The 25,152-nt window shown below is 45.0% G+C and overlaps 1 protein-coding gene across 4 annotated transcripts in view; it reads right to left on the reverse strand.

Annotated features, from left to right (window-relative positions):
- sema5a (sema domain, seven thrombospondin repeats (type 1 and type 1-like), transmembrane domain (TM) and short cytoplasmic domain, (semaphorin) 5A) overlaps window positions 1–25,152 on the reverse strand; it is a 193,270-nt gene that overhangs the window by 131,862 nt on the left and 36,256 nt on the right. For all 4 annotated transcript variants that reach the window (XM_029697428.1, XM_029697432.1, XM_029697435.1 and 1 more), the window contains 2 exons: window positions 10,521–10,747; window positions 1,270–1,369 (listed from right to left, as the gene is read on the reverse strand). In XM_029697428.1, coding sequence (XP_029553288.1) covers window positions 1,270–1,369; window positions 10,521–10,686 — 266 coding nt within the window. In that variant the 5' untranslated portion in view covers window positions 10,687–10,747. The remainder of the gene's footprint in view (window positions 1–1,269; window positions 1,370–10,520; window positions 10,748–25,152) is intronic.

Consider the following 25,152-nt stretch of genomic DNA (forward strand, 5'->3'; position numbering starts at 1 on the left):
ACATATGCATAGGTGCACACACGAAGACGCACGCACGCACGGACACACACCAACGGATCCATCTTCTGAAGAGTGGCTATCTCACAGGGCAGGCTGTGGTCTAAGAACCTCTTTACAGTATATTGACATTTACATCGATCTGCCGCTCCTTCTCTACCTCCATTATCACTGAGTCCTTTCACTCTGGCCATCAGGCCACAGACAACCCCTAGCTCCTTAAACACTTCTTCTAGATCCCTGTCACTGAGCATTTAAGGAGCTAGGGGTTGATTTGGTAATAGGCTTCTTTGACTGTGTGAATGGTCTCGGAATACACTGTGTGTTGAATCCGTCTAACATGGAGTTTCCATGAGTCCAATTAGACCTGTATTTTGGATACAGTTGGTTTAATTCAAGATGTTTAACATACGAGCAGTCGTATAATTGCCTTAGAACCTCTGGTGCCAATATGACTCACATCAATGTCTAAAACTCAAATGTAGTTAGCCAGAGAGGGTATGTCTGTGGCCTGATGGCCTGAGTGAAAGGACTCAGTGAGGCCTGGTCCTAAGTCAACCCCAAGCCCTGGACACTTCTCCTAGATCCCTTTTACAGATCCCACAGAGCCCACTCCAGAGAGAGCGAGAAGACAGACTAGGCCAGACCACTGCAGGCAGAGACAGGACCACCCTTAAGCCCCTGAGTCAGGTTCGTGTTTGAAAGGAAAGGGTAAGAGCTCTTCTCTCTCCCTCCCTCTATCTTCTCCTTATCTGTCAGTCCTTGCAAGTCTTTCCAACTCCTCCGTTTCCCTGTATCCCATCTGCAGTACATTAGTTTATTCCCCCAGCTCTGCTTCTCTGTGTTGGTCCTGCTCCTCCAGCTCTCTGTCTCCTCAGCCATCTGCTAAACTGGAGAGAACGGCTTGTATTGACAACCTAGGCCATTAGCAGAAGTGAAATACATGCATAGTAAAGCACACACACGAACGCACTCACACACAAACACACACAGACACTCTAGTTAGAGTTCATCTAAACCCAATCTCAGCTGGCCAGAGAACACTTCAGACAAACACAGACACTCTGGATTAAATACGATGTGCTTGACAGAGACAATGAGCTTAACTTGAGAACACTCTGTGGCAAGTGAGGGGATAGCCAGAGAGAAAGAGAGGGAGAAGCATAGAGAGGGGGGGAAAGAGAGAAGCAGAAAGAGAGAGAGAGAGAAGCAGAAAGAGCGAGAGAGCAGCAGAGAAGCAGAGAAGCAGAGAGAGAGAAAACAACATATTACCTGGCTCCGACTATCAGTTCGTTCTGGCTGGGATCAAAGGTTAGCTGGGAGTAATCCACTGTGCCCTCATCCCGGAACCTGTGGATCCACGGCTCCATATCTGCCAATCAGTGTAGAGAAAGATACACGGTAATCAATGAAACAGGAGGAAAAGAGATCAGAGGAAAAAGGGGTGGATAAAGAGTTTAGCCAATAGCCACAGTAAGTAATAAAGTGATGTAGGCCTATATTATATTGTCTTTCTGTGTATTGTTCTGTATTGTGATTTTATGAAAACAAATGCTTCTTGCCTGGTGATGTTACACACTCCCTCGCAAAAGAGGTTCAAACCAGAGGGTAGTTCCTGGTAAAATGAATATTACTTCAAAAAAAGCCTTCCAAGGAGACCTAATGTACCCTATATCCTGTGCGTCTCCAGATAGCTGTAGTCTATCTCAAGGACACATAAGTACAGTGTCCCACCTGGGCTTTCAACCAAATGCCTTCCACTCCATTTACTAAACCATTACTGCAGCTAGCAGGAACTAATGCATACAGTACATAGTGTGTGAGAGGAGGAGGGTTGTTTGTGTGTGTGTGTATGTGTATTTGGGTGGGGGGGATTGTGTGTGTGTATGTGTATTTGGGTGGGGGGGGGGATTGTGTGTGTGTTGTGTGTGTGCATGCCTGTCTGAATCCAAGGTCCTTCTAAAGTGAATCTGAGACGGATGCATCTCATGGTTGTCAGTGCCTTGACCTTGGCCCTGAACCCAGAGATAGAGATTCCCTCATGGTACATTAGACACACACACGCACGCACGCACGCACGCACACACACACACACACACACACACACACACACACACACACACACACACACACACAATACGTCAAACCCCAGACACACAGAGACAGATCACCCTCAACACGCCTGTCTCCATGGCGCCCAACCCATTAGCCCTTGACCAATAGAATCAAATATTCCTGTCGGGTTGCTGGGCGATTAGTGTCGGGCCCCTACTGTCCTGTAATCTGATAGGTAGTGAGTCAGTTAAGCATTTGAAAGAAGATAATCTGATTCTAGGTCTGTGTGTCACGCCTGCTCCCACTCTCCCTCCCTGGCGCTCGAGGGCGCCAGGCTGCCCAGCACTACGCACTCCTGCCACCATCATTACGCACACCTGCCTCCCTCGTCACGCGCATCAGCAATTCATTGCACTCACCTGGACTCAATCACCTGTGTCATTTCCTCCCCTATATCTGTCTGTTCCCCAGCTCTGTTCCCTGCTTCAGCATTAATTGTCGTTTGTCATTTTGTTACCCAGTTCTGACACTGTTCCTGTCCTGTTCCATGTCAGTGCTAAATGAAATGTTCACTCTCCCTACCTGCTTCTCTACTCCAGTGTCAGTTCTTACACTGTGGTTAGGGCAGGTTCTTCTCTGGGCGTTTGTTTCCTCTCACTCAGCACATAACCTGCTCTGTAGTCACAATAACACATCACTACACACCGATACTAGACAGTATTCTATTCTAATAATCCCCGTTTGAAACGGTTAGCAGTATGTCTTATGTTCATCTAAGTACAGTATTTCAAAATATCTGGTGCCACTGTGGCTCAGGGATTTCAAAACACTTTTCATGGTAGAGAATGAAGCCATTTTAGGGCAATTACTGTGGTGGATATTATGTTGTGATCTGTCTATACCTGTCCTGTACTATATCTGATCGAATACAGCTAGGGTTGAAGTAAAGAAACTCACCTCGAAAAACTTTTAGTCAAAAATGTGAAACACCTGTCAGAAGACATCTTGAAATGAAACCACAGTTTCCCTTCACTGCATCAAACCAACAATCCATTGTTTACTGTCAAGCCAAAGCATTCAGCCCAATACAACAGGGAATCTCTGCCTGGCTGCCTGCCTTCCTGTGAGTCACTGCTAGGAGCTACGTACTAAAAAAATACAGCACTGACTCTACCTCCTTGTCAAACTGCAGGAGCACAGAACACTATCATAGCACATTCATTTCACCTAACATGATGGCATCACTGCTAACAAAGACATTCCTTTCCTCTTCCTTCCACTCTCCAGGGTCTAAAATATTAATGAAAATGAGCACCAGTTAAACTGGAAGGAGGAAACTTTCAACTCGCAGACCCAAAGCTAATACATTTTCATTAGCCTGGGTGAAATAAATATTGTGGAGAGATCACAACAAATTCCGCCCTAAGATTTGGCTGTGGTTAATGGCTTGTTCCCCTCTAATTCTACAGGGGGACGGGAGTTTGGGATGCGCCTCTCTGGTGCCAGTGACAGGCTAGTTTTTCATACCGGGGGAAGCATTCAGAGCATACAAATGTGGCAGCGACACCATCAGAGGGAAACCAAGGCTTCAGTTACCCAGTGTTTCCCCCATAAATCATGCTAAGATCCCACCGGGGTATAGCCCCACTCAGGTCCCTCTCAGAGGGGGAGGCAGAGAAGGGTTTTTAAGTGAATACAACGCCCACAACATGGAGGATTTATGTGTTTTATGACAAGGTGAAGGGCTCATAAACATTCATAAGCATTGATAAGCATTCATAACCAGAGCAGATGTGTTACCCTGGGCTCTGGGCTCTAATGAGAAACAGACCAGACTAATGTTGGAGAATGGCAGCAGGACATTATGCTTTGGTAGAGCGTTGAGTGATCTTGGTAGAATACTAGAAAGTTATATGGAACATTGAGTGATTTGGTGGATTACCTCAGGGCTTCAGTATAACATTGGTATGTTTTGTAAGGCTCTAGGGGAGCAGCAATAGCTCCCTTAGGAGCATTATATTACAGTTGAACCTCAAATTAACTCTGACCTTGACCTCTACAAAAGGAACCAATGGGATTTAAAGAACTTCTTCACTAAACAAGATGTGTTTTTTAAAAATAGCCCCTTTAAACAGTAGAACGTCTGAGCCTCAAGGGACACCCCCCCCCCTCCCTGCAAGTTAATGAGCAGTCATTCTGACTGCAACATTCTAACACTGTAGTTAATACATTTCATATATGCGATAGCAAAAATAATCATTTGGTTGTGTTTATGAAGACCTTGTGTAACTATGATTTTTTTTAAATAGCATTTTCATTAGCTTGTTATTGTAGGCTATAAGTAAAAATATAAAACACAAAAAACACATTCAAGTGTTTAATACATTTTATTTGTGGGGTGGGTTTGTTACAACTATGGAACAGAAGGCATGTGTGTTGGAACACATTAACAGCTTATTTTCATAATGACAAAATGAAATAAAGACCCCAACCACCAAGACGCGTGGTCAGCAAGACGGGTGGTCAGCAAGACGGGTGGTCAGCAAGACGGGTGGTCAGCAAGAAGGGTGGTCAGCAAGACATAAGGTCAGCAAGACGGGTGGTCAGCAAGAAGGGTGGTCAGCAAGACATAAGGTCAGCAAGACGGGTGGTCAGCAAGACGGGTGGTCAGCAAGACATAAGGCCAGCAAGACGGGTGGTCAGCAAGACGGGTGGTCAGCAAGACGGGTGGTCAGCAAGACGGGTGGTCAGCAAGACGGGTGGTCAGCAAGACGAGCGGTCAGCAAGATGGGTGGTCAGCAAGACGGGTGGTCACCAAGACATACGGTCACCAAGACGCGTGGTCAGCAAGATGGGTGGTCAGCAAGACGGGCGGTCAGCAAGACGGGTGGTCAGCAAGAAATACGGTCAGCAAGACATACGGTCAGCAAGACGGGTGGTCAGCAAGACATACGGTCACCAAGACGCGTGGTCAGCAAGATGGGTGGTCAGCAAGACAGGTGGTCAGCAAGACATATGGTCAGCAAGACATACGGTCAGCAAGACGCGTGGTCAGCAAGACATACGGTCAGCAAGACATACGGTCAGCAAGACATACGCTCAGCAAGACGGGTGGTCAGCAAGACATACGGTCAGCAAGACGCGTGGTCAAATGATGAAAACATCAGTAGCCTAAACATCATTATAAGTGCCAAGTGGCCTTGATAAATAGTGAAAATCAGCACAAAAGCAATAGTTGTATTATAATGAATGTGTCGATATGACAGCAGTCAAAAACAGTCAATTATTGTCAGCTATGTGCTTGTGTGCATCTTCACACAATGGCATCAGTTGGATTTCATTGAACTGTTATTCGTGGTCCTAGTAATTTACCGAATTTTTGTAACTTTCACTTGCTTGTCACACTTTGACATACCTTTGTTTGGTTGTAGTGCATAATAGTCTCCGGTTCTCTCTTTATTGCGTCCCTGTGGTCTTGTCAATCTTCAGCACCGTTGTGGAGTACAATGGCTGTGCCGGTGAGCTCCGTCTCCCTTTGTTCATGGTGCCAGCCAATGACAGTGAAGTGAAGAAATTGTACATGGTGACATTTCTCCCCTTGCCAGTGTAAGGTTCCACAAGCCTCATCACAACATTCTCTGTCACTCCCTCACCTGCTGCCCAATATTGAAAGGGTTTCTGCATGTAAATGACACACGCTCTCACTGTGTAGCCTGTTCCAAGTAGGCCCATGGTAGACTGATAAGGCTGCTTTTATTTAGTGGACTGAAATAGGGTACACACCATTTTAAGATTAGAATTAGACTGGATCAATACAATAGAATCCCCCCCCCCCTGTTCTTCAATCACAATTGGTGATTACACAATTATGCATCATTCGCTTCCCCTCGCTCATCAACTCAACCATTCTCCCCATTTCTCCCCAGTCATTCTTACTTAATTTATTTAATCTGATTTTATACGTGTGAAATTTGTTTCGGTATAGTTTCGAGGCAATTATCGTGGTGATTATCAACTGGGCACTGCACTTTCAACTGTTGGGAGAAGGAGGGGCAATGTGGGAAAACCATTTCAAAAATGACACGCCCTGCTAAAAATGGTAATACCTCCGGTTCTGTTTGTGATATTAAGATTCTAACACAGACAGTGTGTTATATAGACTTATTTAGGAAAAGTCAAGAACGGAGGGGGGCAAGACTTAAAAAATGGCAGAGTAAAAAAAATGATTCATGAGCAGTCAAAATGACTGCTTTAGCGGTTGTAGTGTTAAAATATGGTCCCCTGCCTCGCTCTCTCTCCAGGCATTTCTCTAGTCTTTTTCATGTCCTTTCCTTCATGCTTTTAATGCGTGTGCGATAATGTAATCGAATCATTACTGTGCTTGTACCACAGCCGGGTGCATCGGGGGCTTGGCTGCTGATGAGACAGAACCGTACAGCGTGCACGTGTATGTGTGTGTGTGTGTGTGTGTGTGTGTGTGTGTGTGTGTGTGTGTGTGTGTGTGTGTGTGTGTGTGTGTGTACGGTTTGGGAAAAGAACTCTGAGAACGCGGCCAGGGCTGCCATGGCAAAGAGCCAAGCCAAAACCGGCACAGTCCCCTCCCCCTTCCCTTCCTCCTCCTTTCTATCCCCCTTTCCAAACTAGATCTTTGCCTTTTTCCTTCTCCATCACTCTTTCCAGGTTTGTTATTCTGGGTTTTGAAACAGAGCGGTTGACACACAATGACAAAGTGACAGACTATATAAATATTTACACCCTAGCTTCAGAAACTAGGGCAGTGTTCAGTCTCAGAGTGCTCAAACTGTATAAAGAACAACCTGACCTGAAACAATAGACACGTGGAACCAACTGGGACTGGAATACTGCAGGTTTCCAGGAGTAAATGGGGGGTCATTGAGGGTTTAAATGGAGTACCTACGTATATATTCAATTTAAATTCAGCCTGACAAGATGTCCAACTAGGGAGACTGGGGTGTGTTTGCTGTCCCATGTGGTAAAGGGAAAATATGAAATTACAACTATTTTGTGAAGTTGGATTGAGAAGAAAACCTTAAAGATGCACTGCAGAGGGTGAATCCTAACAGACAAACCACAATAAAACGTTTCAATGCATCATGCGCTTCAGAGCGAAACCGTTTAAGGGAAGAAAAAAAGGAACATTTAACAAGATGACCTAATGACCTCTGTGTGCCACATGGGAAAAAGAAACACAACTGTAACTTAAGACTTAAAGAAAACACATGAAGGTAGAGGCAGGGTGGACTACATTTCATTTCCTGTGTCAGTATTCAAATGCAGCTTTGTGGGAAGTTTGGCCGTAAATAGAATGCACTGATGCTTAAGAATGTAGAAGTTGGTCTCGCAATTGACTTAGTGGGCTGTAAAAAATATTCCCCATGGACCAATTAAATCATCTTGGTCTCCAATCGTTGATGTGGCGATTTGTTTATTTTCTTTTGGAAAGTCTTGCGCGCACACACACACACACACACACACACACACACACACAGCAACTCTCTAACAATGTGTTATTCTTTGAGGGGTGATAAAAGTGCAAGTCTATCCACCGCTGTTAAACAGACACGTCTTCTCAGATCCTCCGAGACGAGACCTTGAATGGTGGTGAGATGACACTGTTTACTGCACACGTTTTAACTATCTTCCATAACTTCAACATCCGCCAAGGAACACTCGTTAAACATAGAGCTTCAATAATATATCTCTGGAGGTTAGGACTGCTGATTGACTCATAAACCCACACGTGTTCCACAAGAATGAACTGTGCTTTAGAACGTTTTTTTTTCTGATAGAGGATACATTTTTGTTTAAAGTCTGATTTCATCATGGTTGACATTAAGAAGTCATTTCCGAAAGGTTCCTTGCAGAATCAGAAGTTCTATGACTCGTTCGAAGTTCTAAATTCTGTCTGTCAGTTTTGAGCTACGCAGCTTCAAATCCTTCTCACTATAAAACATTTTTCTTGGAAAGAAAACTGCACTCAGAACGACAAAGGAATGGACAATTTCTATAATTCAGCCTTTGAAAATATCACAAGGGAGTATTGCTGTACAGTAGCAGTTATTATGGCTGAGCAAAGAGCCAAGTCAGAAAATCACCACCCTTTAGTCTTTCATGTGTGTTAGAGTGTCACACCCTGCTCTGAGCAACCCACAGGCCCCAGACCAGACAAAACACAACAGGAGAGTACAGTGTGTCACTGGAACAGCTTTAGTGCCATATTCCATCAAACCCACTAACCAGATTCCCAGGAGAAGTTATTTTCAAACAATCCCAGAAATCCAGTTTTCGCTTTAGATTGAATATGGCCCTTGGAGACATGGAAGACATGGGAGTATAGCGAGGCCCACCACAGCTAGCCCAGTCAGTGTGTGTCCGCCATAAGAAAAAGCCTGACTCTCCAGGGAGTTACATTTATATTATATTGATATATTTTCATATTTATGTTTGAGGTCTTTGTAGTTCTTCCCACTCTTTGGAGGACCTGGGGACCTCCCTCCAACTTTAGACGTCAGCAGGACATGGAGTATACAGCATATAGAGAGCAGTGAGTGTGTGTGTGTGTGTGTGTGTGTGTGTGTGTGTGTGTGTGTGTGTGTGTGTGTGTGTGCGTGGCTGTGTTCTATTATACTACATATTATAAACTGGGTGGAATGCTGAATGCTGATTGGCTGACAGCCGTGGCATATCATACCGTATACCCTGGGTATGACAAAACATTACCCTGGGTATGACAAAACATTTACTGCTCTAATTACGTTGGTAACCAGTTTATAATAGCAATAAGGCGTTTGTGGTATATGGCCAATATACCATAGCTAAGGGATGTATCCAGGCACTCAACGTTGCATTGGGGTTAAGAATAGCCCTCAGCCGTGGTATATTGGCCATATACCGCACCCCCTCAGGCCTTATTGCTTAATTATACTACCTTTAGAGACATTTCCTCCCACTTCTTCTCTATCCCCTACCCCTAACTCTTCTCCCCTTCTCCTCTTCCCCCTCCCCTCTACAGTCTCCCCTCTTCTCCTCTTCCCCCTCCCCTCTACAGACTCCCCGCTTCTCCTCTACAGACTCCCCTCCTCTCCCCTACCCCATCCCCTCCTCTACAGACTCCCCTCTTCTCCTCTACCCCCTCCCCTCTTCCCCTCTACCCCCTCTTCTCCTCTACCCCCCTATTCTCCTCTACCCCCCTATTCTCCTCTACCCCCCTATTCTCCTCTACCCCCTCTTCTCCTCTACCCCCTCCCCTCTTCCCCTCTACCCTCTCTTCTCCTCTACCCCCCTATTCTCCTCTACCCCCCTATTCTCCTCTTCTCCTCTACCCCCTCCCCTCTTCCCCTCTACCCCCACTTCTCCTCTACCCCCCCTCTTCTCCTCTACCCCCTCCCCTCATCTACCCTGCCCCCCTCTTCTCCTCCTCCCCCTCCCCTCTTCTCCTCTACCCCTCCCCTCTTCTCCTCTACCCACTCCCCTCCCCCCTTTGCATCTCCCCCCTTCTCATCTTCCCCCTCCCCTCTTCTCCTCTTCCCCCTCCCCTTCCCCCTCTCCTCTTCTCCCCTTCCCCCTCTACTCTTCTCCCCTTCCCCCTCCCCATCCCCCTCTCTTCTTCTCCTCTTCCCCCTCTTCTCTTCCCCCTCCCCTCTTCTCCTCTACACCCTCCCCTCTTCTCATGTACCCCCTCCCCTCTTTTCATGTACCCCCTCTATCTGTGTTCAGTGTTCATATCTGATTAGTAACCAAACTGTCTCCATACTTTATTAACACCACTGCATTTCCATGACTTCAGCAGGCACTGAGTGTATGGACTGAAACATTAGGGAACACAAACTGTTGACCTCAGGCAATGCTAGTGTGCAGTTTGGTCACCCCAACTACCACAGAGACTCACCGAGGACAGCAGATAGCACTAGCCAGACCGTTAGTCATCGTCCTCACAGTCTATAGACTGAGTGCTGAAGGTAACCCAACTAACCATGAGCTAACAGAGGAGGCTATGGTGTGTGTGTGTGTGTGTGTGTGTGTGTGTGTGTGTGTGTGTGTGTGTGTGTGTGTGTGTGTGTGTGTGTGTGTGTGTGTGTGTGTGTGTGTGTGTGGTGACCTTGCCCTTTCACTCAATTACACCCTAGACAGAGAGCTGTATGATTAGCTGACAGTCTCAGCTAGGATGGATGGAATGGGCGCAGTGGCATTGGGCTGGTATGTTGTTAGTGGAGAGAACTGAATGAATTTTTATCCATGTTTTCATCTGGTGAAGTTTTACAGTACTATTTATGGCTGAACTGCTCTATAAAATATGTTCTTTAATGCAGGAAATATGAAAAATGCTATTAGATTACAGGAAACACTGAATAACAAAATATGAACTTCCACAACGGGAAGGGAATGAGTGTGTGCATGACTGTGAGTGTGTGAGTGTGTGTGTGTGACTGTGAGCGTGTGTGACCTACCTGTGTGTGAGATGAGGGGGTGTTCTGCCCGGTGACAGGGCGACTCAGGCAGCAGCACCGGCCCTCTCCTGCCAACCACGCCCCCAGCCCACAGGACCAGCATGCACTGCAGCAGCAGCACCGCATGCCGGGTAAGGGAGAGGCGACCCACGGGGGGCGGAGCCATGGGAAGGTGGGGCGTCGGTTACTTCCTGTTGGGCCGTGAGCTAATCGCATTAGAGACACGCCTGTAGAGAGAGAGAGGCAACATAAGTTCCTTTAGTTTGCTTGCAAAAAAGGCTTTTTGAGGGCGAAAGAAAGACGGAGCTGCGAATTTAAGCTGGTAATAATTGGAACTCTTAATAAACCACGAGAGAGTGAGGAAGAGACAGAAAGAGAGCAGGGGAGAATAAAAGAAAGGAGGAGAGATAAGACCAAAGAAAAAGCAGCGAGAGCGAAGATCGAAAGTGCTAGAGAAAGGAGAGCGGAGAAAGGGAGATAAAGAGAGAGATATGGTTCTAGTGTCAGATTCATGCGGAGCTGAGGCAGCTGCTGTCACATTCACCCTGATGACCCCTGAACTGTAACCTCTGACCCCTAACACATGAATCAGATCTGCATGCCCTCACACAGCATGAGCGTGCGTGTGTGTGTGTACACATGACCTTCATGTGGGACATACTACTCTTCATGGGGCCCGTTTAAACGTGGATCCCATAAAAACACATTCACTTCTGCTCCAAATGGAACTGTTTAAAGATACATGCATGGCTATTCCGACTCCATGGTCTTGGCATCGTGTAGAGAAATCTGTCTCTTTTGAAGGAACGCTTGATGGTGGAATGTACGGCACTCTTGACTTTCTAATGTAAATCACCTGTCAAATACTGCCAGTCAAGACCACTGTCTTTAGCAATTCTTTCCTCCCGTTTTCTATAGGAAGAATATCCTCATGGCTTTTAGCTTGTCTCCCCTTTAGTGAGCATATTTCCTCAACTCTATATAATAAAACTGTCCAAATGTAATTTTTCTTTAGTTAAGTTTTCCTACCCTTTTGACAGCCTAGTCTACAGTATCTGACAGCCTAAATATAATTTATCTAAAGGAAGGTTTACCTATTATATCAGAAACTGTCAGGAAGCGTTTAACTTTAGTAATATTTACTCATTCTAGCATTTTTCTGGATTGATGTTTTCTCCCTTTCTGACAGTCTGCACATCATTTGTCATAAACATTCAAAGAGTGCAGCAAACCTGCAGTCAATTATCTCAAGGCCTGTATTCAGAATGTCAGCACAATCATCAACATGACAATCTGCACATAGACATGTGTGTGTGTATGATTGACTGCACGATTCCAAGTCAGATTTACTGGGCTGACTGAGTGCTGATATATGTCTGTGTGTGTGTGTGTGTGTGTGTGTGTGTGTGTGTTTGCTGATGCTATCTGTTAGGTGGAGGCCAGAGTATGACTGACTGACTGACTGACTGACTGACACACACACACACACACACACACACACACACACACACACACACACACACACACACACACACACACACACACACACACACACACACACACACACACCCTTATACATTGCTGAGGCAGCCATGATTTACAGTGGGTGGACGGATAAATAAACCAACAGCATTGTAAGAGATGTATACAGTAATAATACAACCCAGTCTAAATCATTTTTATCCAGGGTGATTGTGTAAACCCGTTCTTGATCTCGCTCACAAACACACAACCATAACTTGCACACTGCTTTTCAATGGCATCATCTTCAGCATAATACTCCTCAAGTAGCACCGCATTAGAGACCACACACAGTGTTCCTCCCTAAACAAGATGAACATGTGTACAAGGTCATGTATTTACACTACAGACCATAAATACTCGGGTTTAACCCTGTGTTGTCCTAGACAAAAGGACTGTATTAAGATCAACACCACTATTTATCTCAATTACAACATGTAGACAGCTACAGAGGTTATGGAAATAAAATGGTAGAGATGAATGCTATTGTCAACACTCAAAAAGTTATACAAAGACAGATGTTGGGAAGATAAATAATTGTTCATTTTTATATATGTACAGTGGGGGAAAAAAGTATTTGATCCCCTGCTGATTTTGTACGTTTGCCCACTTACAAAGAAATGATCAGTCTATAATTTTAATGGTAGGTTTATTTGAGCAGTGAGAGACAGAATAACAACAAAAAAATCCAGAAAAACGCATGTCAAAAATGTTATAAATGATTTGCATTTTAATGAGGGAAATAAGTATTTGATCCCTCTGCAAAACATGACTTAGTACTTGGTGGCAAAACCCTTGTTGGCAATCACAGAGGTCAGACGTTTCTTGTAGTTGGCCACCAGGTTTGCACACATCTCAGGAGGGATTTTGTCCCACTCCTCTTTGCAGATCTTCTCCAAGTCATTAAGGTTTTGAGGCTGACGTTTGGCAGCTCGAACCTTCAGCTCCCTCCACAGATTTTCTATGGGATTAAGGTCTGGAGACTGGCTAGGCCACTCCAGGACCTTAATGTGCTTCTTCTTCAGCCACTCCTTTGTTGCCTTGGCCGTGTGTTTTGGGTCATTGTCATGCTGGAATACCCATCCACGACCCATTTTCAATATCCTGGCTGAGGGAAGGATGTTCTCACCCAAGATTTTTCCCTTTGATGCGGTGAAGTTGTCCTGTCCCCTTAGCAGAATAACACCCCCAAAGCATAATGTTTCCACCTCCATGTTTGACGGTGGGGATGGTGTTCTTGGGGTCATAGGCAGCATTCCTCCTCCTCCAAACACGGCGAGTTGAGTTGATGCCAAAGAGCTCCATTTTGGTCTCATCTGACCACAACACGTTCACCAGTTGTCATCTGAATCATTCAGATGTTCATTGGCAAACTTCAGACGGGCATGTATATGTATTCTTGAGCAGATGGACCTTGCGGGCGCTGCAGAATTTCAGTCCTTCACGGCGTAGTGTGTTACCAATTGTTTTCTTGGTGACTATGGTCCCAGCTGCCTTGAGATCATTGACAAGATCCTCCCGTGTAGTTCTGTGCTGATTCCTCACCATTCTCATGATCATTGCAACCCCACGAGGTGAGATCTTGCATGGAGCCCCAGGCCGAGGGATATTGACAGTTCTTTTGTGTTTCTTCCATTTGCGAATAATCGCACCAAATGTTGTCAACTTCTCACCAAGCTGCTTGGCGATGGTCTTGAAGCCCATTACAGCCTTGTATAGGTCTACAATCTGGTCCCTGACATCCTTGGAGAGCTCTTTAGTCTTGGCCATGGTGGAGAGTTTGGAATCTGATTGATTGATTGCTTCTGTGGACAGGTGTCTTTTTTACAGGTAACAAGCTGCGGTAAGGAGCACTCCCTTTAAGAGTGTGCTCCTAATCTCAGCTCGTTACCTGTATAAAAGACACCTGGGAGCCAGAAATCTTTCTGATTGAGAAGGGGTCAAATACTTATTTCCCTCATTAAAATGCAAATCAATTTATAACATTTTTGACATGCGTTTTTCTGGATATTTTTGTTGTTATTCTGTCTCTCACTGTTCAAATAAACCTCCCATTAAAATTATAGACTGATCCTTTCTTTATCAATGGGCAAACGTACAAAATCAGCAGGGGATCAAATACTTTTTTCCCCCCACTGTACATTTTGAGAATAAAAATGTTGTTATGGGACTGAAACTCATTGAATGTCATTTTAATTCAGGGGAAACAAAAACACACTGAAACACATTCACACTATTCTGTAGAGTGGGAGGTCTTTGTGAGACCGATGGGGATTAAAACCTGGGTGTCTAGCGTGTTGCAATACTGTGAAAGCCTGCGTGGCTAAAACCAGGGTGATATCTTGGGGGGACAGTGAGAGTCTTCATGTTTCAGCCAAGGTCACTTATCTTGCGAGTCTGGTTACAAACCAGCTCCATTAAACATGGTGTAACTTAACTGATCAATATGTCAGAAAACCAGGCAGGATCATACTGTCACACCCATATTGATCATGTCTGAGTTCGTCTATGATAGCAGTATAGCATTGTTAATGAATAACCTCTGAAATGAACCACAGTTTAGTGGTCAAGACGAACGCATTCTCACACACACACACACACACACACACACACACACACACACACACACACACACACACACACACACACACACACACACACACACACACACACACACACACACACACACACACACATCTGTGTAAACAGACAGTAGGGTGTTAGCTTGGGGTCACATCACCATGTTGATAGATGCTGCCTCTCTCCACACTAGACATGTACATGCGCACACGCACGCACGCACGCACGCACACACACACACATACACACCAGTAAAACAACCCCAGACTTTACATTACAATCTAAGATTAGAGGAAAACCAAAAAGAGAGGCCTGAAGTGTGTGTGTGTGTGTGTGTGTGTGTGTGTGTGTGTGTGTGTGTGTGTGTGTGTGTGTGTGTGTGTGTGTGTGTGTGTGTTTCTGTCATTTGACTAAGTTGGTAGGTCGGTTGTCTGTCAGTTAGTCTAGAATACATGAACTATATGAACTGTGTGTCCGATGTGAAGTGTGAGTCAGTGTGTTTGTAAAATAGTGAGAATAAGAATGGGATTAAGAATAGAATGACGATATCAGCATCAAAGTCACTGGGTCAGTAAGCAGGCTTTTCAGCTTTTCTCTCTCAAAATGATGTGAGGGCTGAGCTACTGAATAAATGTTGATTCATTTCTAACAGAAGATTATTATCACAGTCAGATTAGAAAGCTGTTTGTTAAAGCCTGGTATGTGCGGTTGGAACAGGGATTATACACACTCACATAGATAGCGGTAAAGAGAAATTCAGGGCTGAGCAAACAGCTCAGTATTCTCTAGACCAGGTGGCGTGTGTGTGTGTGGCGTGTGTGTATGTGTGTGTGTGTGTGTGTGTGTGTGTGTGTGTGTGTGTGTGTGTGGGTATATTCTCCCCAGGTGTGTCGGTGTCAGTGTGTGAACATTTACTGTCTTCAGGCATATAATGCATTTCACCGCCTCCAGCTTCTTATCCCAAACTGATATTTCTCCTCATTCAGACAGAAAGCTGTGTGTGTTGATATTTCTCCTCATTCAGACAGGAAGCTGTGTGTGTTGATATTTCTCCTCAGTCAGACAGAAAGCTGTGTGTTGATATTTCTCCTCAGTCAGACAGAAAGCTGTGTGTGTTGATATTTCTCCTCAGTCAGACAGAAAGCTGTGTGTGTTGATATTTCTCCTCAGTCACACAGAAAGCTGTGTGTTGATATTTCTCCTGAGTCAGACAGAAAGCTGTGTGTTGATATTTCTCCTCAGTCAGACAGAAAGCTGTGTGTGTTGATATTTATCCTCAGTCAGACAGAAAGCTGTGTGTGTTGATATTTCTCCTCAGTCACACAGAAAGCTGTGTGTTGATATTTCTCCTCAGTCAGACAGAAAGCTGTGTGTTGATATTTCTCCTCAGTCAGACAGAAAGCTGTGTGTGTTGATATTTCTCCTCAGTCAGACAGAAAGCTGTGTGTGTTGATATTTCTCCTCATTCAGACAGAAAGCTGCGTGTGTTGATATTTCTCCTCAATCAGACAAAAAGCTGTGTGTTGATATTTCTCCTCAGTCAGACAAAAAGCTGTGTGTTGATATTTCTCCTCAGTCAGACAGAAAGCTGTGTGTGTTGATATTTCTCCTCAGTCAGACAGAAAGCTGTGTGTGTTGATATTTCTCCTCAGTCAGACAGAAAGCTGTGTGTTGATATTTCTCCTCAGTCAGACAGAAAGCTGTGTGTGTTGATATTTCTCCTCAGTCAGACAGAAAGCTGTGTGTGTTGATATTTCTCCTCAGTCAGACAGAAAGCTGTGTGTGTTGATATTTCTCCTCAGTCAGACAGAAAGCTGTGTGTGTTGATATTTCTCCTCATTCAGACAGAAAGCTGTGTGTGTTGATATTTCTCCTCAGTCAGACGGAACGCTGTGCGTGTGTGTTGATATTTCCCTAGGTGAGTTAGAACATTTCCCATCACAAACCTAACTACTAACTTTCAGGATTGCTTCTACCCAATCTGTTCCACAAACAGTATTCCGGCGGAATAAACACTCGAGTGTGGGCTGTGTGTGTATGTATGTAAGTCCCCTCGGAAAACCAGACTGAGATTCCAATCTGTTTGGTTTGTAGCTGACTCTCTGGAGTGGAGGGGTTTTAAAACAGAAATGTTCTACAGTGAGTGTTCTCTGCTGTGGACAGATGGACGGTGTAAGGCATGAGTAATGGAACACATGGATGGAGGACTGTAGAGGGGCTGTAAACAGGACTGTAGAAGGATTGTAGAGGGACTGAAGAGAGACTGTAGAGGGACTGTAGAGGGACTGAAGAGAGACTGTAGAGGGACTGAAGAGAGACTGTAGAAGGACTGTAGAGGGACTGAAGAGAGACTGTAGGGGGACTGTAGAGGGACTGAAAAGAGACTGTAGAGGGACTGTAGAGGGATTGTAGAGGGGCTGTAAACGGGACTGTAGAAGGATTGTAGAGGGGCTGTAGAGGGACTGTAGAGGGGCTGTAGAGGGACTGTAGAAGGATTGTAGAGGGGCTTAGAGGGGCTGTAGAGGGACTGTAGAAGGATTGTAGAGGGGCTTAGAGGGGCTGTAAACGGGACTGTAGAAGGATTATAGAGGGGCTGTAGAGGGGCTGTAGAGGGGCTGTAGAGGGGCTGTAGAAGGGCTGTAGAGGGGCTGTAGAGGGACTGTAGAAGGATTGTAGAAGGACTGCAGAGGGGCTGTAGAGGGGCTGTAGAGGGACTGTAGAAGGATTGTAGAAGGACTGCAGAGGGGCTGAAGAGAGACTGTATAGGGACTGTAGAGGGGCTGTAGAGGGGCTGTAGAGGGATTGCAGAGGGACTGTAGAGGGGCTGTTGCAAGTGTGTGGTTGAGGGTGAGGTCAAAAGGTTGAGGAAAAACTAAAACACTAATAAAATAAATGAAATTAAAAGCAACCGTATGCAATGACAATTGTTAGAATATACAAATGTACTGAAACCCTGATGACTTCGTAAATACTGTACTTAACTGTACAAAATCTTTGTCTTTGGAGAAAAACTCACACCCACTGTGGTAACAGACTGTATTGTACAAAGGTCTGAAGGACTCTTGGACTAATCCTGAGTTGACTGGCCACAGCCTTGGTCCCATTTAAATCTGACGCACTAACACAAGCACACACACACAGTGTCACGGTAGTCATACAGAGTGGACCAAGGCGCAGCCTGAGTTGAGTTCCACATAATTTTAACAAACAACAAAACATCTGTAGACCGTCACTGGAGTCTCCGGACCATACACACGCACTGGTGGACGAGTGCGGGGATCCGGCACAGGATGTACTGGGCTGGGGAGGCGCACTGGAGGCCTGGTGCGTGGAGACGGCACAGGTGGCACCGGACTGATGACACGCTCTTCAGGGCGAGTGCAAGGAACCGGCACAGGTGGCACTGGACTGATGACACGTTCTTCAGGGTGAGTGCAAGGAACCAGCACAGGACGTACCGGGCTGGGGAGGCGCACTGGAGGCCTGGTGCGTGGAACCGGTACAGGTTGCACCGGACTGGTGACACGCTCTTCAAGGCGAGTGTGGGAAACAGGTATAGGACATACCGGACTGGGGAGGCGCACTGGAGGCCTGATGTGTGGAGCCGGTACAGGTTGCACCGGACTGGTGACATGCTCTTCAGGGCGACTGCGAGGAGCAGGCACAGGACGTACCGGACTGGGGAGGCGCACTGGAGACCTGGTGCGTGGAGCTGGCACAGGACTCACCAGACTGCTGACAGGCTCTTCAGGTCGAATGTTGTGCAGAACACACCTCCACAACATCTCTCTCCTTTCTCTCACCTCCAACAGTTCCATCAGCTCCCCGACGGTCTCTGGCTCTCTCCGACGCTCGACCGACAGCCCCTTGTGCCCCCCCCAAAACTTTTCTTGGGGTTTCTGTGGCATCGGACTGAAGACACGCTCTTCAGCACGCCTGCGCTGCAGCATACTCCTTGCTAATACCTCTCTCCGGTATCCCTCATTAAACTCCTCCACCGACCCCCATTCGGGCTCTGGCACTCTCCGCTGCTCGACCGACAGCTCCATGCCCCCCCCCCCCAAGAATCTTGGGGTTTCTGTGGCCGCGGACCCCGGCGTCGTCGCTGTCCTTCCACCTTCCTTGGTGTCTCACAAGGGTCTCACAACCTCCCATGATTTCCTCCCATGTCCAAAACTCTTTAACCTCCATAACACGCTGCTTGGTCCTGCGTTGGTGGGATATTCTGTCACGATCGTCATACAGAGCAGACCAAGGCGCAGCTTGAGTTGAGTTCCACATAATTTTAATTCACAGTGAAACAAAAAAAAAGAAAAAAACATCCAACGAACATGAAGTACAGCACGCACATAGGCACTAACTGAAACAATATCCCACAAAGCAGGTGGGAGAAAGGGCTTCCTAAATATGATCCCCAATTAGAGGCAATGATTACCAGCTGCCTCTAATTGGGAACCATACAACTCACCAACATAGAAATAGAATTACTAGAACACCCCCCTAGTCACGCTCTGACCTCAACCAAGGGCTCTCTATGGTCAGGGCGTGACACACAGACACACGCGCACACAAGCACAATAAACCCAGCAATTTCAGCTGTGTCCCGCCCTTACTCTCAGAGGTTCCCAAATCCTGATGTTATTTTTACCAATCGCTCTCAGCCTCCAGCAGTGTGTGTGTGTGTGTCAGAAAAGGGGGATAACAATCACAGTGAGGACTGATGACTGACAGTAGACAGAGCAGATCTTCACCTACAATACAGAGTTGAAGGGTACCTGTAGCAGTGGGGATATATGTTTGAACAGACACACACACACACACACACACACACACACACACACACACACACACACACACACACACAAACAAGCAAGCAATTACCTGTGTAACCTTGCCCTGTGGTTTCTGGAGGTATTCCAGAATGAGATGGGAGTTAAACCCATTAAATAATGCCTGGGGGATCTGGCCTCATGGCTTTATAACAGGTGACTCTACCTCCAACACACACACACACACACACACACACACACACACACACACACACACACACACACACACACACACACACACACACACACACACACACACACACACACACACACACACACACCAGAACTACAGTAGGTCAAGGTCAAATAAAGCTGTGTATGCAGTTAAGGAGAACTTCAATTAATCAAACTATGAAACCCTGACACGTAATGAAAATGTTTTCTGAGTGGATGCCAAGGTAAAGTCTATGGTAAAGACCACTTAACCTGACCAGGAAAAATGTCTGAATCCTGTAGGGCTGTGAGTTTTTCCGGTTCAGGTCACGTGGTGAGCAAAAACTTAGGACGCAACTTATCGGCAATCCAGAGGATTTTAAATGACTCCTTAGCTGTCAAATCATATACTGATGTTTCTATGTGTTTCTAAAGAATTTTCTCTCCTTCTGTTTGAGTGACATGGCACATTTCACACAATCTCATTGGTAAACAGAAGCTTTAGTTTAAACACCTAAAATGCCATTTATATTTGTCCACAGTTGGCTCACAGTGATCTCGGACCTAGTTTGAAGTATTCCCTGCACAAACTCTGATGTTTTCCAGACATTAGAACGCTTAGGAAATGCCTCAGCATCAAAGATCCACATTACTTCAAAGACTGACATGTCCATAGACTGACACTAGGAAAGGAGAAGAGTGTCATCGGAAAGCTGATCAAGGGAGAGAGAGAGAAAGAGAGAGAAAGAAAGAGAGAGGGAGAGAGAGAAGGAGAGAGGGGAAGAGAGAGGGAGAGAGAGATGGCCACTATGAAGACCCAGAGGAGTCAACATCAACACACATACAGTTGAAGTCAGAAGTTTACATACACCTTAGCGAAATACATTTAAACTCAGTTTTTCACAATTCCTGACATTTAATCCCAGTAAAAATTCCCTCTGTTAGGTCAGTTAGGATCACCAATTTATTTTAAGAATGTGTAATGTCAGAATAATAGTAGAGAGAATGATTCATTTCAGCTTTTATTTCTTTCATCACATTCCCAGTGGGTCAGAAGTTTACATACACTCAATTAGTATTTGGTAGCATTGCCTTTAAATTGCTTAACTTGGGTCAAACGTTTCGGGTAGCCTTCCACAAGCTTCCCACAATAATTTGGGTACATTTCGGCCCATTCCTCCTGACAGAGCTGGTGTAACTGAGTCAGGTTTGTAGGCCTCCTGGCTCGCACACTCTTTTTCAGTTCTGGTATATTCAGTTCTAGTATACAAACTTTCTCATTTGTTCTATGTTTGCTGTCACGGACAGCTAGAAACCCAAGCATTTTGCTGCACCTGCTTTAGCATCTGCTAATCTGTGTATGCGACAAATAAACTTTGATTTTATTAAAGTGGAACTGACAGCGTTTTAACAACTTTGCAGATATCGAACAAACAGACAATCATAATATCAGTAAAAAATATCAAATTCCCAGTTTATGCTACAAAACCAACTTCATAAGATGTTATAAAAATGTCAATACAATTAAACTAGCAAGGGCAATGATCAAACTAGCAAGCGCAAATCAGACATTACGTGGCTAATATGCTAGCGTATTTATTTAAAACACATAGCCTAACTTTAGCTAGATAGCTAGCTAGTTGACAGGAGGACGTCATGTCATTGGAGGAGTGGGTGAGTGACTTTTTCCACTCGTATCGTTTTTCGGTGGCTACACAGCTAGAGATAACAGTCGTCCAGCATTTGGTTAGCTAGCAAGAAATGTGGTTAGCTAGCAATGCTGAACAACTGTTTTCCAGTTAGCATATCTCTTGCGTTCACAAATTCATTCTGGCTAGCTACCTACTCCGATTTCAGGGCACTCTTGTCTGAGTGTGCCAGAGCACAGAATAACTGATGAATTTACAAACGCGCAACACCCATCGAATATGACCTGTGTCAGTAAACATAGGTAAAAAAAGTAATAGTTAGTCACGAACGCTCTAGATAGAGCGTCTGCTAAATGACTAAAATGTATAACATCTAAACAGCCTAACCAGCTCTATTAGGGTGAGTAAAATGGTCAGAGTGAGGTGTTCTCTTATTTGTGTCTGAAAGCAGCTAGCTAGTAAGCTAGCCAACTTTAGCCAGTTAGCTTGGGTGCTTGGTTGGGACAACAGATGCATTGGCAGGCACGCTGCAGAAGGACGAGCAGGCTATTCCCCTTAGTTTATAAGTGCAATTTTGACAGCCAACAAGCTAAAAAAAGTTTGAGAGACTTTATCTAATGTTCCTTCGTTAGATTTGAGCTAATCTTGCTCTGGCTAGCGTTAGTTGTTGGTCTTGTTGTTATTGATCTATATATATAGGGCAAAATAGCCTACATTTTTATGGTTGTTCAATCAATAGGACTGTAAAGTTCACAAATGTAAGAGGACTCCTGTGGTATTTAGCTACATATTTGCAGAAATCCATTCAAGTGTATTTAATGGCTTTTGCCGAATGCGTTCTAAGGACCTAAAGTCACGCTGCTGCTACTTCCTGTAAACACACAGTGCAGTTCAAATTGAATGATGGCAGGCCCTTGTGGCCTCTGATTGGCTATGGCGCACCGGTCTGCGTAGACTCCGGTCCTGGACGAGACAGATGTTTTTATTAGGTTTTATTTACTGCAGTGTCTATTAAATAGTCCAAACACACAGCTGCTTTCCTACTCTACTCTAATTTTCACAAATGCCTTAGTATACGTAATTCCCAAATATTCTAAGAATTTATGAAAACGTGAAAATGACCATTTCAAATCAAATGTTATTTCTCACATGCGCCGAATACAACAGGTTGACCTTATTGTGAAATGCTTACTTACAAGCCCTTGACCAACAATGCAGTTAAGAAAATAGAGTTAAGAAAATATTTACTAAATAAACTAAAGTAAAAAATACAAAAACACAAAAAGTAACACAATAAAATAACAATAATGAGGCTATATACAGGAGATACAGAGTCAGTGTGCGGGGGTACAAGTCTCGACCCGCTCCACTACAGCTTAAGTGCTCACTTGTCAGAAAGCGTTAAAAAAATCGAATATTCTTCCTGGGGGTGTATATGAACAGATTTTAATAAGATTTCATGTTGCTAAAATGCTGTCATTTCCACTTTACATTATATTTGGAATAATGCCATGCCTGGAGCAATAACAACACCGACACAAAAATACACTTACCATCAGCAAGTCTGATGTCAATAATCTAAATGTAGATTCTCCTTAAAAGTCAGATATCGTGTCCTATACCACAACATTAAAATGGATCAGTCACAACCCATACAATTTAGAGAGGTCTTTATTGTTGCTGTCTGGTGGTGAGTTGATAACTTGGACAATGAAATGTGAGCGCTCGGTCGACCAATACCATGATACTCTTTCACCAATCACACACAAACACACACACACAAACACACACACACACAAACACACACACACACACACACACACACACACACACACACACACCTGGTAATGCTGTGATAAGGGACATAAAGCCGTCTGGCGAGGGATGGTGACATTTTTAAGGCTTTAATTACATGGTTGGCTAACGTGAGCCTAGTAGCTCTCTGGCTGGAAATTACACTATCACTGTCATACACACACGCACACGCACACACGCACATGCACACACACAGTCTATCAGTCTCTCCAGCTGCAGAGAGGAAGAGGATTCTGTCTTTTCTTTCTGTTAGATACAGCGTGGACACAGCACCAGGGCCTAAGGTGACTGGATTTAATTGAAAAGCAGACAGGAATGCTACCAGGACTGGCCACTGGTGCTACTGTATGTCTCCTTAAAGTTTAGAATAAAGTGCTATTCTAAGGACTTCAGAATGGCAGAACATGTTTCGACCATTGCTTTGTCCAAGTTTGACCTTTTTGGGAGTAGACATATTAAGTACAGCAATCTAATCTATTCTTAGCAGCACTTCAACCATGCCACAATAGTTACTTTCTTCAAATCCGCATGACAGCAAAGCAAGAAGCAACAGCTGTGTATAAACAATAGCCAATACATTTTATCAGACGCTCTTATCCAGAGCGACTTACAGGAGGAATTAGGGCTTGCTCGAAACTTTTCAACTAGTCGGCTCGGGGATAACCTTTTGGTTACAGGCCCAACGCTTTTAACCGCTAGGCTACCTGCCACCCTATAAGTCGCTGTAAATTGCCAGCTGAAAAACTAATTTCTCATTGCCAGTACTGTACACATAAATTAGAGAGCAGAAAAAGTTAACCAACTTCCCGGTTCAATGAAACCAAGATAATGATCTTCCAAAGACACCTCTAGGAGAAGTGAGAAGAGGTGTGAGTTAAGGACTAATAGATCTCTGCTGATGAGGACACTTAGGCTACACTGCCAAATCAACATGTGTGCAAAACCCGTCACCAGACGAAACTTAAGGAAACAATGTCACCACTGATCATTCTACGATAATCGATCATTTCAATAAGCATTTTTCTACGGCTGGCCATGCTTTCCACCTGGCTACTACCCCTACCCCGGCCAACAGCTCTGCACACGTTGCAGCACCTTGACAAGCCCCCCCCCCCCCACCGCTTATCCTTCACCCAAATCAAAGACAGCTGATGTTCTGAAAGAGCTGCAAAATCTGGATCCCTACAAATCAGCTGGGATAGACAATCTGGACCCTCTCTTTCTAAAATGATCCGCCGAAATTGTTGCAACCCCTATTACTAGCCTGTTCAACCTCTCCTTCGTATCGTCTGAGATTCCTAAAGATTGGAAAGCGGCTGCGGTGATCCCCCTCTTCAAAGGGGGAGACAATCTAGACCCAAACTGTTACAGACCTATATCCATCCTGCCCTGCCTTTCTAAAATTTTCGAAAGCCCCACCGTACCTTCTCCACTATGCAATCTGGTTTACGAGCTGGTCATAGGTGCACCTCAGCCACGCTCAAGGTCCTAAACAATATCATAACCTCCATCGATAAAAGACAGTACTGTGCAGCCGTCTTCATCGACCTGGACAAGGCTTTCGCGCTGTCAATCACCTCATTCTTAATCGGCAGACTCAATAGCCTTGGTTTCTCAAATGACTGCCTCGCCTGGTTCACCAACTACTTCTCAGACAGAGTTCAGTGTGTCAAATCAGAGGGCTTGTTGTTCGAACCTTTGGCAGTCTCTATGGGGGTGCCACAGGGTTCAATTCTCGGGCTGACTCTTTTCTCTGTATACATCAATGATGTCGATCTTGCTGCTGGTGATTCTCTAATCCACCTCTACGCAGAAGACACCATTCTGTATACATCTGGCCCTTCTTTGGACACTGTAAACAAACCTCCAAATGAGCTACAATGCCATACAGCACTCCTTCGTGGCCTCCAATTGCTTGAAAATGCTAGTAAAACTAAATGCATGCTCTTCAACCGATCGCTGCCCACACCCGCCCGCCCGACTATCATCACTACTCTGGACGGTTCTGACTTAGAATATGTGGACAACTACAAATACCTAGGTGTCTGGTTAGACTGCAAACTCTCCTTCCAGACTCACATTAAA

The sequence above is a fragment of the Salmo trutta genome, chromosome 2 (genome assembly GCF_901001165.1).
Source record: "Salmo trutta chromosome 2, fSalTru1.1, whole genome shotgun sequence".
NCBI classification, from domain to species: Eukaryota; Metazoa; Chordata; class Actinopteri; order Salmoniformes; family Salmonidae; genus Salmo; species Salmo trutta.